General features: G+C 28.3%; 1 protein-coding gene across 7 annotated transcripts in view; it reads right to left on the minus strand.

The window, feature by feature from the left end:
• Positions 1–19,270, minus strand: part of LOC142321988 (guanine nucleotide exchange factor DBS-like) — a 215,494-nt gene that overhangs the window by 55,038 nt on the left and 141,186 nt on the right. For all 7 annotated transcript variants that reach the window (XR_012755753.1, XM_075360576.1, XM_075360570.1 and 4 more), the window contains exons 12-16: positions 16,533–16,685; positions 13,523–13,669; positions 9,598–9,783; positions 6,354–6,545; positions 564–689 (exon numbers count right to left, since the gene is read on the minus strand). Coding sequence is in view for 6 of the 7 variants with exons in the window: in XM_075360576.1 (XP_075216691.1) it covers positions 564–689; positions 6,354–6,545; positions 9,598–9,783; positions 13,523–13,669; positions 16,533–16,685 (804 nt within the window). In the remaining variant the exon portion in view is untranslated. The remainder of the gene's footprint in view (positions 1–563; positions 690–6,353; positions 6,546–9,597; positions 9,784–13,522; positions 13,670–16,532; positions 16,686–19,270) is intronic.

Consider the following 19,270-nt stretch of genomic DNA (forward strand, 5'->3'; position numbering starts at 1 on the left):
TATGCTTCAGAGATATAAAAATATCATTAGATTTTCCTAGTCATAGTCTAGCAGATAGACAAAACTAGGAATTTAATTGCTATAAGGTGTGAGTATCAAAAAGAAAGAGACTATGTGCCTGTTGTAGATTAATAAAAAGTAAATAATTTACCAATATTAGAATTTGTGGTATTTTCCATAAATCCTGGTTTTTGAGAACAATATGTGAGGAATACGCAAGTCTCACATGTTACTGCTTTGCAGTGATATGATACTGTACATTTAATTTAAAAAAAAAAAAAACCGGTTCAAGAATATTTTAAGTTCAACTGTGAAATTAATTTAGTTAAATACACTGATTTGGTCATTTAGTTGTAGAATATAATCTCAAATATCATTCTGAGCATGTTTATTGATGTATATCTTATTTATTGTAGTACATACACAAATGATTATTTTATAGTTGTATTAATTTTTTATTGTATGTTCTGTTTTACATAGTTACTAGGGAATAAAAAAACAAAATTGGTTTAGGGCTGTATTCTTTCAGAATATTAATAATAAGTAAGTATATGAACACATACCCAGAAACCAGTGATTGCAATCTGATGCATGCTATCATTTACACATTTCAGAACAACTAACATACAATCCAGTGCTTCTTGTAATTCACTGCACCATTTTTCTTGTTCACTATAATGAAGTAAATCCTATAAAATCACACAAATAAAGAAAATAATTCAAACAAATATTAATAAACAATAACAATAATTTTCAGATGAAATACATTCACAATTAAAAACTATAGTATGCAATCACTGAATAATACTAAATAACTATGTCTACCTTCAATTCCATCTTTACTATTAAATTAGTTTTCACAATGTTACTTTCTTGTATTTATTGGGAAGCCTGGTTAATTAGAATCACATTATCAGTTATGAAGTTGATGCTTTTCTAAATGGAAATTGCATGTTCAGTTCAGGAATTATTTTAGAATTATGGATCTTCATAAAAAAAAAAAAAACTAACTACAGATTATGCCAAAAATCGAGTAATACAGGTAAACTTGTGCAAGACAACATGTTCATAATTTTTTTTAAGTATTTTTTTTCATAATTCTGTTTTGTACTCTTTATATTTTACTAAGCATGTGGAACTGAGCTAGAAGAACTGGAAGAGTCTGAAGGTACTAAAAATGCCTTTTTATGTGGATGTGTAGCGTTGAACTGTTCTAAAAATATAATATAATGATATATCATCGACAATGAGCTATTGAAATTTTTAAAGGATTATGACTGAGAAATATTTATCATAGTATGATTATTACAATAACTATTTTTGTAAAGAAAAAATGTATTATGTACAGTAGCATTCAAATTAGCTGAAATAAATTTATATTCATTTGAAATGTATATTTTAATTTATTTACCTAAATTATTCAACTTTTATAAAAATTTAACCTCCTTTAGCTAAAATAAATTTTTTAACAAATTTTATTGACCACCAGTTTTGAAGAAGTATTTACTTTTGTCATGGAAAAATTTTATCACATTTCTTATTAAACAGTATTCATTGAAGGCCTTGGTTTCCAGAAAGACGTTTCTTAAAAATACACTAACAGGCCTGCAATGAAGTTTAGATCCTGAGAATTCCCTAGCCAATCAAGGACTTGCATGTAGTATTTTTACATGAATGTCTTGAAGATTTCCAATTATGATATGGAGCAAAACCTTAACCACAGATCTAGACAGATGTTACGTCAGGGCAAGCATGAAAAGAGATTTAGAAAATAGAATCAGGGCAGTGTGGCTCAAGTGGAGGTCGCTCTCTGGGGTCCTCTGTGATGCAAAAATATCTATTAGGACTAAAGGCACTGTGTATAAGTGAGCCGTTTGACAGACAGTGCTATGGATCAGAGTGCTGGGGGACAAAGAGATGCGAACAGCAAAAAATGCATGTCACAGAGATAAAAATGCTGTGATGGGCAGGTGATGTTATGAGACGACAAAATCCAAAACAAGTATATCTAAGGGACCTTTAAAGTAGCTGAAATGCAGCAAAAGATGCAAGAAAGCCATTTACACTGGTTTGGACACATAATGTGTAGAAGTGAAGATCATATGACCCGGCAGATTTTAGCCATAAAGAAAGGCAAGAGAGCAGGGGCCGCCCACTGACTACCTGGACGCGAACCATCCATAATGATATGCTGACGATGGGCTTAATGCCAGAAATGACAAATAATCGCCAAAAGTGGCGTAAAAGTATCAGTAGGGCAGACTCCCAGGTAGGAAACAACCCAGGGGATTAATTGATTGATTTCAATGTAAATTTTGAAATCACTTTTCCTTCAATTGGCACTAGACTTTCAGGATTACTTAAAAATGAAGTAACCGCAAAAGAACTTTTTGAGAGAGTATTTAGTTCTACAACACTGATCCGTTCAACTGCTTCATCAAACAGTTAATTTGTTGATACTTGTACAAAAAAAAGTGATTCACCACTAAAAACTATTCTTTTCCAGTCATTGCAGCTCAATGTTTGTATTTTCTGATTCATTCCAAATGTCTTAGCTTCATAGCAGTTGCCAATTCTTTTTATCAATTTTCTGTGTCCTAAAATATTTTAAGAATCCTTTATTGTACTGTTTTTGAAACAATATTAACATCAGTAGTCAATCTACCTCTATGGAGGGCCTTATTTAACTTATGTGGATGAATCTGCTACTTTTCAGAATAACTCTTCAGTTGAAGGAGTTGTTTTCAGTTTTCTTATATATTTATCTTCACTGTTTGAAGTTAGCCAGAGCAATGAATGTACTTTCTGAGGACACCTGATTTTTCTACACCAAAAGCAATACATCTCATCATCATAGATGTGTGCTACAAAAAAGTAAACAAAGTGAGTAAAGAATATTGTTACTAAATCTGACTCACAACTGAAAGAAAATATGTATTTAGTATAAAACCCACTCAAAATAGTTTGTACTTGGACCAGATCAGCCCTCCACATTAAAGTGAAGTACTTTGAACTGGATGAAAAATTTAATAAGATGATTTCATGATAATATCATCCATTCTCAATTATTCTGCACTACTGTAATTATGCTTTAAAAGCTTCTGCTATAACTAATGACAATATCAGCAATTAATTATATACCACATTCTCATTTGTCTCAATTATATTCTAATCACACGATTAAATATAAAACTAAACTAAAAAAAGGGGTGACTGTAGAACAAATCAACATATTTCCTTGATATAGATATATTTACTGCTTATTCCATTTTTACAAATGTGTGAGATGCATTTATATTTTATGGAGAATCAGGGAACCTCGTGTTATCTAACTGACCTGAGCCATTAAATTTATTACACAATCACTGGAACGGAAACAGATTTATTAAGACATGACAACTTTCTTATAAAATTCCACAGCTTGGGGCATAAGAAGACAACCCTTTAATTTCGCAAAATTTACAACCTTAATGCAGATCCCAAAGAACTCAAACTGAAAAACAAAAAATCAACAAAAAAGGAAAGGGGTTGATTGTGACTAGGGCACATATTTAGAGGAAGATAGATCCAACTAAAGAATTGCTCGTTATATATGAGGTGTGTGAGAAAAGTAATGAGATTGGTAACATTGGCAAGCGATATGGCAAGCTGTGTCTACCGGTCTGTGCTAGACTGGTTTGTTCATCCCTTCCACATGCTCAGTACGAGTTTCAACTCCGTTCAGCCAACACATTATTTTTGACAGCGCCATCAGTGACATTGTGTTTTGTTGTGTGTTACAAAAATGGAGCATCAAAATTTAGAGCAACGTTGTGCAATCAAGTTTTGTGTTAAACTTGGGGAATCTGTGAGTGTGACCTTGAAAAGTTAAAACAGGCCTATGGGGAACATTGTTTATCAAGAGCACAAGTTTTCCGTTGGCACAAATCATTTTTGGAAGGCCGAGAACACGTTGAAGATCACCCTCGCTCAGGGAAACCTTCAACTTCAAAATCTGACAAAAACGTTGAGCGTGTGAGGGTTCTTGTGAGATCAGACCATCATTTAACAATAAAGATGATGAATGAACTGTTAAATTTAAACACTTTCATCGTATATAAAATTTTGACAGACGATTTAGACATGCAAACGGGTTGCGCAAAATTGGTGCCGAAAAACCTTACAACGGAACAGAAGGGCAATCAAAGAAATATAAGTGTTAATCTTCTTGAGAGGATTGACAATAAACAAGAATTCTTCAATCGTGAGATCACAGGTGATGAATACTGGATATTTGAGTACGATCCTGAAACAACGTGGCAAAGTGAAGAGTGGCACACTACGTCATCTCATCGACCAAAAAAATGTTGAATAAGCAAATCAAAGATTAAAACCATGCTGATTTGCTTTTTTGACAGTAGGGGTGTCATGCATAAAGAATTTGTTTCTCCAGGACAAACTGTCAACCAAGTGTTTTACAAAGGTGTCCTTGAAAGGCTCAGGGAAAAGAGTGATTCGTATGAGACCAGACATTGCAGGCAAGTGAATGCTTCATCATGACAATGCCCCGTGTCACACGGCCATTTCCATCGGGGAATTTTTGTCCTCAAAATGCATTCCTACGGTTCTTCAACCCCCCTATTCACCTGATTTGAGTCCTTGTGTCTTTTTCCTTTTCCCGAAATTGAAACATGTCTTAAAAGGACATCATTTTGGAACTCTGGAGAACATTCAAAAGACTGTGACCGACCAGTTAAAAGCCCTACCAGTTGAAGCCTTCCACTGCTGCTACTAGGAGTGGGAAAAACGACTCCACCGGTGTATAGCTGTCCAAGGGAACTACTTTGAAGGGGGTATGCCCTTCAAACTGGGCAAAGTAAAAACTTTGGTAAGTAAAAAATCAGTCTCATTACTTTTCTCACACCTCGTATATTAGGAGACCCAATTTGACCTTCAGCCCCAGGTTGAGCTATAATAATTCTTCAGATATATATCATAGTTTCTAGATAGATAAATAGATAGAACTTCCTCCATTCCCTGAAACCACATGGGTTACTACAAACTACAGATCTCCACAACCCTAACATTGATTTAGACAATAATTAAATCCCACATAATATATTTTTATATAATATATATTTGTTTCATATATATTTTTATTTAATTAAATCCCACAGAATATTAGGAAAAAGGGATTAAGTATAAGAGAAAAGAAGATCTGTGAAAGAGATCATCTGCTAAAAGAGGGACTGTTGACAGGCATAAAAACCCATCCAAAGGAGTAAGCTTCAAGGCCTTGTCCAGGCACTTTGTATACATCCTAACCAAAACTCCTTGAGAGATCAGGATATTCTGGATAATTTTAACCAGAATAGAAGGAACACTATAGAGCGATTATTGTGTGTCAATTTGTTAGTGCTTTGTTTCTTTTCACATCATTTTTTATAGCTGGAAACAGAATACGGATTGGGTGTGCTCAATTTTTTCTTGCTAAAGCTTATTAAAGAATGGGGTTGATGCGAACCTGCTGCACCAAGTTCTTTAAATTTTTCTTGCCAAACCACCCACTTTGGGCTGTAGCTAATAGTATACTACAAGAGAGGTGACTTGAGGCCCTATTGCTATGTATGAGTACTGGATCATAGTTATCCAATTAAATACTTGGTGAGTGGCCAGGTAAGGTTCAAATTTTTTTCAGAAAATAATTGGTTTTATTAAAAACAATTTTTTTCTATACATAAAATAATTATTACTGTAATTGTTAAATTACAGTAATATTTAACAAAAATTTATTTACTGTTTAGATTTAACAATTAATTAAGCAACTACACACTAAAAAGCGATTAACTTGGAAACAATTTTCATTTTTCTATAAATTTTTGCCTTAAATGAGGAGTAAAAGGGATATTTTTTAGAAGGGTTAGATTAATAAATGAATAATTTTAGTAACAGCTTTTTTAATAACTTTTGTATTAATAAGTTAGAAAAATTTTAAAATTTGTAGCAAATTTCAAACAAAATTGCAAAAACTATGAGATGGGGTAGAAGTAATCATATAGTGTGAAAAGGTTAAAATTCAACGCTACAGATCCAAAGTTTTACCTCCTACTATTTTTCAACTAGATATTAAATTAGGTATTTTATTATATTAATTGGTAAGGATTGTAGAGTAAATTAGGAAGTGAAATTGAATGTAGTAAAGGATGTAATGATTTCTAATTAAGTTATTTTCTAAAAGAAAATAATTTACAGTGGCACTGACATTGTACAACAGTATCCATTTTAATTTACAATGAAAAAAAAAATACTAAGTAAAACTATAAATTACAATAAATCTTTAACATAAGAGACACCAAAAACAAGTACATACTAACTTTAAGAAGTAGTTGATATTTTGTTATTCTCTGAACAGGTTTTAAAAGATAAGCTGCAAGTGGCAATTTATGTCCAAGTTTTAACTGACATGCTTGGAAGAAAGCATTGTTTTCCCCTATAGCAGCTCTTAATCTTTCTGATCTTGATATATTTTGACAGTAGTAACTATATAGTCGATGAAAAGATTCACGCTAAAAAAAAAGAGAATGATTATTTACAATTAAAAATGTTCATTATTCAACTTACATTGTAATAATTAAATGAAGTTTTATATCACTGTAATTTTTGATAAGTAAAATGAAAGTGATGTGAAGTAACCAATAAACTAAAGAAAAATACAGTTTGATGAAATGTTGAGTGGAAGATATGTTCATCTAAAGAAGGATGTGCACACATATGGCCAATGCTAAATTCCAATAGTAGAGATGGTGACTACGTAAAAGTTGAACTATGTGTAATGGCAAACAAGATTTGAATCCATGACTCCAGTATAAAAAGAATATTACATTTTGAATGAAGACCTTCTACACTTAAATAACACTGAGGGAAGCAATTGAACAAAATGATGTCTACTGAATAAGAAACATTCCAGTAGAAGTATTGAAAAAAAAAAAAATTGAGAAAGTTATCTTGAAATGTTTTGTAGTCCCAGAATATTGCATCTACATGTGCTTCAGAGCTTGGACTGACCAAAAACTATTCATAAGATGATTAAAAAGCATCTTTGTCTTAGAGAGTTTCGCACAACCGATGACCAAAAAAGAATTAACCAAATATAAATTTCCTATGAATATTTTCAATGAGACAGGTGACAAAAACTTTTAGAGAATTTTTTTTATTTACTTACTAACTCACTTTTATAGTTGAGGACATGTTTATAAACAAATGTTAATTAAGATTTGATCATAGAAATCCCACATGAATTCATTGAATGTGAATGTAAATATTTGTTATGTGCTCTTGAACAAGACCAAGAAATCATAATCACACCATTTCATTTTTGTGGAAGCTAACTGGGACATCTCAAATTATTTGGACATACATCATAGACAAATAATTGGACATTTTTCTAAATAGAAGATTATCTCTTATTATTATTTCTAATAAGATTATTTCTAAATATAAGATGTTATCTTTCAACATGACAGTGCTCCTCCACACTATGCAAACTGGCTTCTGATTTCTTCAATGAGACATTTTCCCCATGACAGAATGGAAGATGGAAGTAATGATCCCCTGATCCTCCTCCTCTAAACATTTACTTCTGGGGTTTTGTGAAGCAAAATTTGTAGATTATACCCATCGATGACATCTACTATTTTAAACAGCAGATCACAGAAATAATTACACTGCTGATGTTCAATTACTAAGTACTGGAGAAATTAGAGCGGGGTGACTCAGAGCCTACACTAAAATCCAGATATAAACTTGTTTTTATATACTAAAACCCATCACTTTCACTGACACAGATCTAACTCTAAAACCCTACATCAAATCATAGGACATTAGGAAATTCAAGTTTATAACAGTACTTCTATTATTCCAGTATTTTTTTCAATATTATGATATTTCAAGTGTATAAAAGAACAGAGGAAAATACATATTAGAATAACAAATAAACAAAAATCATGTAAAATAATCACTACATTAAAATATAATAAAACATCACATAAATAAACAAAACAAATGTGATTGTTATTACTATTATTATTATGATAGAAAAAAGTAAAAATAATCTACAGTTATACTAGGGGTTGAAACTAAAAACAGTTGAAATTCAGTCACTTACATGGAGAAAATAATTAAAAATATATGTCCAATAAACATCTATTTTATTTAAAGATGTAAGTAAATAAATATAGTTTTAGAACTATGTTACACACTCAGAAAGGACATGGAAAAAATATACCTAAAAGAAAAAAAATTGTTCAGTAAAAATATAAAATATTTTATGATATTATTAAAGAAGCAATACAGAAGAAAACAGAGTAATAATATAAAATGCCAATTTGACCAAAAAAATTGATGCATTAAAAAATAAATTAAAAAAATTACAGGACAATATTTTAAAAATAATTAAAAAAAAAGAAACAAAATAAGGTACAAATGAACTTTTCTGAAAACTAAGCTACTTAAAGATTTGAAGAAAAACATTGCTCAGGAAAACAAAGTTACAACCACATGTATTCCAGGATTTCTTCAGAACAAATGCCCACCTACACCATTCTAGTAGTGTGATCAGTATACGTTAAGCAAAAATTCATTTTAATAAAAGAAGTTTCCGTTTAGGTCAACCTGTTCAATCATGAGGAGTTTTACTGCATATATTTATTTACACATTGGTTATGAATCAAGATAATCATTCATTAGGAAGAAACAGTCATTTGAAAGGAAAAATCAGTCGCAGAAAGGTAAATGTATATAATTAGAACTCATATAATTGTAAACCACAGCAATTGGCAGTGTTCATTCATAACTAATGATAGGCGGATAAATTAGTGCTGAAGCACAGAAAACTAGGTTGTTGAGAACATCTAATGATAAATAATGAGTTTTTAGAAAATCTGTTTGGCTTATACGTAGGAAGGTACATTTCAAGGGCTAATTCAGAAGAACAAAATTTTCCTAAAGATCTTGTGTGGTTTGACTAGGATAGAAGAAACCATGACAAGAAAAGGTTTAGAGTGAATAGGATGGAAAAGTTACAGAAACTCCCAATAAATACTATTAGATAAGGCAATTTTTAAGGATACCAAGTAAAAAATAGAAATGTAGAAGTAAAATGAGGCTGCGCTCTACAGAGGAAAGGATTAGTGCCAGTTCATGGAACCAAATTTGATGGTCACAGATATGGACTTTCTGAGAAGCTGTTCATAGGCTAAACAGAGTAAGAAATGTTCATTTGCAGTAACAAATGGGAGTAGCCAAAGATATAATATATTTAAAAAACAAACTAAAGAAACAGCCAGTATGGTTTAGCATATGAATAGAATGGAGTATGGTAACTACCAAATAAAGTTGGTGAATGAGGCCAGCTAGAGGGCAGCACAAGCGATATCTGTTGCATGACTGTAACAACAAAATTCAGAGAGAGATCTGTAAGTGGATGACTGTCACAACAGGAAGAAGTGAAAATTGGGGCAGCTGCAGCATTCTGCTAAAGTAAGTAATTCTATTAAAGAATAAATCACAAAATTACTAAAAAATCTAAAAAAAATATATATATATATATATTTCACTTACTCTATGAGTAAAACATAAAGCGACAAGTTCAGTTGTAGTAATACAATTTTCCAAATCTTGTAGAAACACTTCACCATGAAATCTAAACAAATCATCCAAATTGCAAAACAAAATATCTGCTTTACCTTCTAAACCTGGTGGAATCAAAATCTTCATTTCATCTGATGTCATAGCATCTTTATAACCCTGTTTTTTTGAAACAAAGATACATATACAGAACATGAAAAAGGTTAAAATAATTAAAATACTCAATGAAATAGCATGAACTCACATAACCTATGCTAAGCACTTTAAAGTGTAACATCTATGTTTAACACGATCCTTGAAATGTTTTTCAGTTCATTACTCTAAATATAATACATATTCTGTTTTTATTTATTATTCTAATATATGTTGTTTAATTATTTTCTATTGATAAAAATCAAATTAATAATATATTTCAACGTTCATACATTATAACTATTGTTTTATATGCTATTATTTTATTCATATATATTTATTTTTATTTTGATCATTTTCCATCTAACTACAGAACAGCAAAATTAAAAAAAAAAATTTTATTAAAAGCTCATTCCACCAAAATATATACATTTTATTTAATACAATCAATGTTTTTTAAACCAGTTGGTCTCAATGATGTCCAAGGCCACATATTTTTACATCAACTTATCCGAGTTAACATATAATAATATTTTTATAAGTAAAAAGCCCAGCTTTAACCAATAAATACTTTTGCCATTTGACTAATGAGCAATCAACGTACAGGAAAAAAAGGTCCTGTAGTTGGTTGTAGGTGATACTCACACCAGTTACACACTGGCCCTTCATGTCCTAGCATCCTCAGCTTGGAAAACATAGCAAGGGCAAACCTACACCCACAGAACTCTGAAGTTGGAAAAGAAAGGATCAAGGATAAAGAAGAAGCATGGATAGTGAGAAAGAACAATCTACCCAACAGAATAGATCAGGGTTCTTTATTGCTTCAACTTCCTAGTTGAAGCAATATTGAGATTGATTCCTATCAATCTCTTTTTTACTAAGGTATCATTCATTACAGTTTAATATCTGTTACTGTATGATTTGTTTTTTAACAGTAGTGAAAGTATTAATTTTTATATGGCTCTTCAAAATTAAATAAAATATTAGTAATAAACTATGACCATCATGTCTAAAATGTTAGTCTCCTATAACAAGTGATTACTTTCCAACAGAATTGACAGAAATAATTAAGATACTGAAGAATAGTTTTAAATGAAATAATTGAAGTTACAGAAATAATTTTACAAATTTAGCTAAAGAATGTAATAATATTACGATATTAGAAATAATAGTTTTATGCTCTTTCAAATACTTTAATAGCAATAATTTGAATAAAGAAAAGAAAAAGATCTGTAACTGACTGGTGCTGTTGGGAGTGAAAATTTTAAATTTGTGTGAATTTTCATCACTTTTGAAAGAGGACAGATTTTTAATAAATAGATCTATTTTATAAACTATTTGTGTTTCAGTTAGAATTGATTTGACAATTATCTATTGCTTTTATTTTATAATTATATTTATAGGTATTATATTTTTGTAATGTCCATTTTATTATAAATGATATAAAAAATTTTATTATTTTTTAAAATAAAAACGCTAAAACATACAATGTATTATTTCATTATTTGTTTAAAATATAAATAGTATAGTTAATTTACTTGTTTGTCATATCTATTCCAAAAATGTTCAGAAGAATTTACGTAAAAACTAATTTTCTGCTCATAAACACGTCAGATGACATATGAAATCAGATAAAAATAAACTGTAAATTAATCTAATAATACAAAGTAAAATAAAAAATTCTACATCAATTATTGTTTTTTAAAATAAATTGAGGATTTATTGAAAAAATATTTAACAATTTATTTATAAAATAAATTGAGAATGCAAATTTAATATAGATGCTTTATAAGTAAAATCCACAAACTTAAGTCTTTCTTATTTCATAAGACGAAGAAATAAATTATTTTTATTATCTAATTAAAATACTAGAAAATTACTTAATATAAATTGCCAGCATGAACAAGTACGAAGTTTATGAATACATTCAACCTCGCATGAGTGAGTGTTCCAACACAGATGGCAAAAATCCAGTACTTTTTCATTTCCCATGCACACCATGTGGTCGTGTTTTTCAGGGTTTTCAAATGTTTTATATTCCAAGTTACATAAATGTTGATAACTAGTATACTTACGTCAGTTAAAAACAAATAAAAAATAAAATAATTCAGCACAGAGGTTTAATACACTGATAAAAGCCAACATTGAATGTATTAATGTGAATAAGAGTTGTAAGACAATGGTGTAGTAAGTATAAAAATGTGAGGATCAATGTTTATGGAGAATGATGAAGAAAGAAATGGTTAGTCAGTAGTTATGAACAAATGAACTGATTAAATAGATTGCCAATATGATTCAAGATAACTGGCAATTTACCATTTCAAAGCTTTCTTATCCATTTTCAACAACTTTCTCAGTTCTTCTTTAAGTGATTACAGTAATGCTACATTCTAAAAGGTTTTATGCTCAACAGGTTTCTTAACTTAATTCACAAGATACAAGACCAATAGATTAGGTCACTGCTACCTCACTTGAGTGTTACAAAAGTGAAGAAAATGCCTTCTGCTAATAATGCTGTAGTAAATAATGAGAATAAAGTAATAAAATATTAGTATATTATGCATACTATATGAATTAATAATAGTATAGTATGTATAAATATACACAAACATCAAACACTGGAATTAAACCTCACCAACAAAATGTATAAGTTTATCTTTTGTCCCAGGAAAATCACCACAATATATTTTATCTTGTGCGTTAATTTCACAGAATGCGGCACCACAATTAATTTAAAAGTATTCTATAAGAAATGAAAAAAGTTAAGAAATGCTATAAATCTTATCATTTTTTAGCTCTTTATCGTTTTCTGTACCCAATAGCAGCCGCATCTGATGACTACACTTAAATTTTGTTATAACAATTTAAATGGAAATGTTTAATCATTCTCTTTATAGCCCAGATTTAGCACTCAGTAATTACCATTTCTTCATGAACCTAAAAAAATGGCTTGTATCCCAGTACTTTAATATAACAGTTAGTTACAAATATAGTATGGAAAGTAGCTCAAATAAAAGGTGAAAGAATTTTACAATGATAGAATTAAAAAAATGAGAGAAATGCATAAAGCTCCTTAATATAGATGTAGACTGAGTAGAAAAGTAAATAGAAGCTATTATTTTTTTATTATTTTAGGTTATACAAAAATTAGAAAATTGTTTTAGTTTTTTTTTTTTTACAAATAAAAATAAGTTACATTCATCAGCCTTTCTGGATTGAAATTAAGAAATTAGTATAAAAAAAGGGATTAGGAAATAAAGTCAATCACAAGACATGACAAAAGTATTAAAAAACAAAATGAGTTATAACAAAAAAAAAAAAAAAATAATAATAATAGAAACCTAAAAACAATGTTATATTGATAATAAATCCTTCAATCATTAACATTTTTTATTGACATTCTTCAATCTGATATCTTGTGATCACCAGAATCATCTATTATGCAACTCCATTCTGATTACTCTTTTAAAGAAAGTAATCATGACTATGTGATAAAACCTCTGTTTCTTGGACAAAGAATGGTAGAAGGTTTATGCTTGGCTTTATTCAGTAAAATGACTTTTATGAACAGTTGTGTGTTAATGGAAACAAACCACTAATTATAAATAGTAGTTAGTAATCCTACATTAAATGTCATTTAGCAACTTTTCCTTATTTAGGAAAAGTTCACTAGCTTCCATCTCCAGAAAATTACAGTATTTTACCTCTTGTTGTAACCATTTAGTAACAAAGTTAACTGTTAAAAATTAAGCATTTTTATTCGTACCTTAAGAATTGAACCTAATTCAGAAACATAAATTCGTTCAGTTTCAAGTAATTCAGTTAAAACATGATTTCTCTTTGCTTTGGTTATATCCTGATCTTTGCTGACAGCACTACATGCTTCGTCTGTGTTATCTGTTTTTGGAAGACTCTATAAAAAAAACAAAGAAAAATATTCATTCAATCAATTTCAAATAAATAATATTAATTATATACAGTATTTATTATACATAAATAAATTAGATTTTTAAACTGCTTATAAATTAGGGGTCAGAATACAACAGATTTTCGGAAGCAATTCCATAAATATAGATGAGATCGATAAACATCTGCTTCTCTTGGAACTTCACGTAACAATTTTGAAAAACTTACAGTAGGTTTATAAAAATCTGAAAAAGTATATTAAAAAAAAAAACAAAGTAACTTTTCCAACCAAAACAGGTAACCAAATTACAGAAAACAAGTTTTTTTATCAATATTATACTTGAGATGTATCTTATAATATAGGTTTTTTCATAAGAATTATTTTTAAAAGTTTTTGTTTAAAGAAAGTAACTGAACATTTTAACAAATTATTTAATATATTTGCTATAAAATTTTGATGTATATTAATAAAATTACAAAAAAATGCAACTAATAAACTGTACATAGTAGAATTTTCAGTTAGTGCTTATATTAATTTTATTGTTATTAGATTATGATAAAAGTATACTGTGAAACACTCAATTATTTTTTTCACTAGATTAATAATATTATTTTTAAAAGATAAAAAGCAAAATATATATATTTTTTATTTTCTTCAAACAAACCCGATGTATGAAGTATTAAAGACATCAATAATACATTAAATAAATTATCCATAATTAGTACAATTAACAAAATTTATATATTAATAAATTATTTCATCTATAAATGTTTACATTTATAGCTAGAAAATAAACAGAGTATTACTCTTAAAATAAATTAAAAAAATCATTATAAAAGTGTAAGGGTTAATATAACAGTGAGTTACAAATATAGTATGGAAAACTGTCCATCCACAAAATTCCTTCTGCTTACAAGCACTGTTAAACAACCTATTTATCTATCAAGTTGTTTTCATAATTAGATACTTTCTGAATGATAATTATATGTCAATTGTTTGCCTTTTTTTTCTGAGAATCCAAACATCAAGTTTAGTATATTGCATTGATGATTTTTTTTCAGATTTTTATTACTAGTTTTAATGAAGATAACCAATGCAAGCTGTGAGATATGTAAACTGTGAGCATTATCAATATACATGATATTAAAATACAGTAACAATATCATCTTTCAAAACTGATGGACAATAAAAACAAGTGTGAATGTACATAGTTACAAAATTACTACTTTATGATGCATTTAAATTTCTGTCCCCCATATTGAATCAAACTTTTTTTATTAAATATGAAGTTCTATGGCAAGTAGTCTTGCCATACTACTAGTGGTAAGATCCTCACCAGTAATATTGCTGTCTGTAATTTTTTTAAATTGTTGTGGCTAGTACAGTATTGGTGTCTGGAGTTTTATAAACTGTGTAGTTTTTAAAGGCATTGAAAAATTTATTGATCCTTATACTTTGCATTGATAAGCTGAGAATGATAATGTTTGTCTATAATATTCCACAGAGATGATTTTTCACAAATTTCAATGATCAATTTTTCATCTTCAATATGAAGGTAGACATATGATACACGATTTTAATGTAAACTTTTATGAAAAAAAAAACAATGGAAAAAAGTGTTTCTTGATAAATGCCTTTGTCTTTGAGCTATAAGCAAACAAAGTTTAAAAAAAAATATATAGTAATAAAAACACAAAGTAAAACAACCCAAGTAACTTTCTGATTTCACATTACTTTTAACTTTTAAATTAAAAGAAAAAAAAATCATTTTAATTCCATTTTGATTTGAATTGATTTTAAAGTTTATGTCCGAAGTTTTAACAAATTTTGTTTTATTGTATTTATCAAGATTTTATTTTGTTAATGTGTGTTTATAATATGTTGTAATTTTACGTGAACAATAAAGACTGGATCAACTGAAGATGCAAGAAAATTGTGAAAGTACTCTTGTGTGTATATATAATGGTACAATAATGTATACGTAACGGTGTATATATACTTGTATAATAGTACAGAGGAATACGAATGTTAAATTGACTTCAAAAAAATTATTATGTTATAGAAAATACATTAAAAAAATTTTAGGATTTAAACTTTTATGAAAAATATTTTCAGATTAAGAGGAATGGAGAATATTTAAAATAATGATGACAAAGTAAAAGTAATTAAAATTGGTCTGAAATCACTCACTTAAATATAGTAAAAACCACAATAAAACTTAATTTCCTTGAAAAATTTCCTTACAAAAAAATTACAATTTGAAAAAAATATTTTTTACAATATTAAAATTTGCATGAAAATCAATAATTAGCTGATTTCCCTATACACATGTATCCCTTTTTATTATTTAATAACAATAGAGAATAAAAACCCAAATGCTTGTTTTACAGTATTACCATAAATCTAACAGAGTAAACACATGTGCAAGTATTTTGACCATTTTTTTACAATTATGTAACAGCAAAAAAACAATGCTGTATAAAAAAAATTTAATACTCTTAATGTAATTTGTATAATGGAAGTAAAGAATTATTATATTTGTACATATCAAAATTTAAAGCTGAATACTGTCAATTTAATCAAAAGATTTAATCAAAATTTAAGGTTTTTACATACATAATTAAGAACTATTTTTTAATGAAAACAATTTTTTTTTAGTCTGTGAAGGATTTTAAGGTTGTATTGTTGATCTTTCTCTACATTTTTTATGATTTTGATTTTAAAAATTATGTTTTATGGGAACTGTTTAGAACCTATCCATCTCATTTATTCATTCCATATTACCATATACCATGAACTAGATTAAAAAATATTTAATCAGAATAAGAATTTTGACACTTTTAATTAAAAAGAAATGTTAGAGTCTTACTAGTGATATTCTGTTGGGATTGGGGGACTGAATAGGCACAGCTGGTTCCGGAGTTACAGTTTGAACAGGGCGAGGTGGTTTTTGCACAAGCTTCTTTAAGCTTGCCACTCTCTTATCACACATCGTTGTAACATCATCAATTCTCTGCAGTACCTGAAACAAGTAGTTGATAATAGATTTATAAACTTTAAATCCTATATAATAATGCACATATTGACATAAAATTAGTCTTTAATTTTTCAGACACTTTTTTAAGTTTAAAAAAAAAACTGTTAATAACAATAGAGTTTTTAAACTTTTCATTTTCAATCATTAAATGCACTTAACACCATCCTATAGTGCATTGATATTTATATTTCAATATATTTTTTAAATCCTAAACTTTAGATTATTTTCTTTACATATTCTCTAACATTTGACTTCATCTACAGTTTTATCTCCCACAATGTCTTCCAGTACTAACTAATCTAATGTATATTAATATATCATCATCCAACTAAGTTCTACTAGAATGAAACTGCACTGTCTTCTTTTTTATATGATATTCCAAAATCAATTCATTTAAATTTTATCAACCTAGAGAATTTCACACTTTTACAAAACCATTTCAAAAATTTTTATTTTTTTTCTTGCTTTTCAATTACCATATTTCAAATGCTACACTATACATTAATATTTAACAAATTTCTTTCTAATTTTGAATATGTGTTTGATATTAACGAATCCTGTTTTATTAATTAGTATTATTATTATTGGGCAGCTAACAAGGCTATTTTAAAAACTGTTTATACTTTTTATCTTATGTAATATTGAGTTAGGCTAAAAAGTAATAAAAACAAACTTTTTTCTTTATTTTTCTTCAGTTACTTAAAGTCAATTTTTATTAACATGTTCCACACCGTGGACTACCATCGTTGTCCACACTGGTTTTACTGGGTGACTGTGGGCTACCATCATTGTCCTTTTTTATGAGCATATTATAGTTGTTTTCGTTCACTTGCCATCAATTTTACAAGGATAGCACCCACTTAGTCATTCAAAGAAGATTTCCTTTACACGTACACTACTACAGTTTTACAATGTTTTTATACAAACTTTTTGCCAATTTTCTTTTTTCATTTTTTAGTGGGTTTTTAATTTTAAATATGTTTCTTTTAAATGTACTGAAAACTATTCAAGAATATTTTAATTTAATTTAATTTCAAGACACGGTAAGATTTAAATACAAGTTAACATATCAGGTAAGTTAATATAAATTATAGGTAAATCAACTATAATTTATTTTTTAGACAATATGTAGTATTTATTCTCCTGATTATTTCTGTATTACTTTCTGACATAATTTCTTGTCTTTTTATTAATTTTACTATAGTTTTATATTTAAAAATCAGACAATATTGCTATACTGTATTTTTCACATATTGTTACACTGTATATTCTTTACTGTATTTTCTTACCTTTTACTTTTGAAATACTACAATTTTTTTCAGTTTGTTTTAACTCATCACTTTTGAAATAAAACACTGTTTCATAACTTTTAAATTCAAAACCTGTTGATGTATTATTATTATTCACAAAAATGTATATATTGTGTGTGTGTGTGTGTGTGTGTGTGTGTTATATTATAGAAAATATATCATTTTTTGTTAATTTATTTTATTATATAATTTGGAAAATTGAAACACAATAAACCTTTTAAATCTAAAAAATGAAGATTCACAAGTCAAATTAATTATAACTTATTTCTAATTACACATTACAATATTTTCAAATATTTTTTATATATTTGATTCAAACTATTTTATTGTGAAACTATTTATTACTTGTGCTGTAAAATTATTTACTACATTAAAAAATGTACAGAAATACAAAAATTTATGTAAAATCTGTTTCATGCTTGCTGAGAGTATACAAACTTATGTTGTTATATAAAATGAAAAAAAAAACTTTTATAAAAAGTTATTTTTATTTATTTAACGAAGCCCCATACGGAAGGAGGGTTATGGAGATCACAGTCCAAAATGCAAAATTTATCGCCATTTGAGCCAGTACCATTGACATCAGGGGGTACAACTTCAACCTCAACGACTGAAAAAGGAGATTGGATAAGAGAAATGTAATTTGAAGCACCGAAGAACTACGAGCTCTTCTTGAAGAAAGTAATGATGATATTTCTTTCTCATTAGATGAATGGTCAGGAGAATCTGACTTCTTAGAAAGTGGTGATGATGATGAAGCTGTTGATGACCCACAACAACTTCTTTCAGGTAACACCAAAACACCCACCAGAAGGCCAGAAGAAGATAATAAAAAAAAGAATTTAGGATATGTGCATGTAAAAAGATCCGCAAAGACATGACGTATCACTGCCCAGTTTGTCCTGGGTTAGCAGCCTTGTGTCTAAGTAAATGTTTTGAAGAACATCACAAAACTATACTGTAAACATTACACTTGTTTTCCGCTTTTTTCTTTCTTTTTAATATGTGTCCATAAAATAATTTTTTTTTGTATTTTAGCTTTTTTATAATGTTATTTTTTATATAATTTATTATAAATATATATAAATTTTGAGACTGTTATTTTTAAACTTTTTCAAAACCTTTTTTTTTTTTCAATATAATATATATTTGTGTGTGCTTTCTGTATTATGTGACTAAGTAATTCTAATAGAACAATTTCTATCATTTACTTTAAAAAATACATTATTGTTTATTGTTTTTCATAAATAATTATATTCA

Source organism: Lycorma delicatula, chromosome 1 (assembly GCF_047948215.1).
Source record: "Lycorma delicatula isolate Av1 chromosome 1, ASM4794821v1, whole genome shotgun sequence".
NCBI classification, from domain to species: domain Eukaryota; kingdom Metazoa; phylum Arthropoda; class Insecta; order Hemiptera; family Fulgoridae; genus Lycorma; species Lycorma delicatula.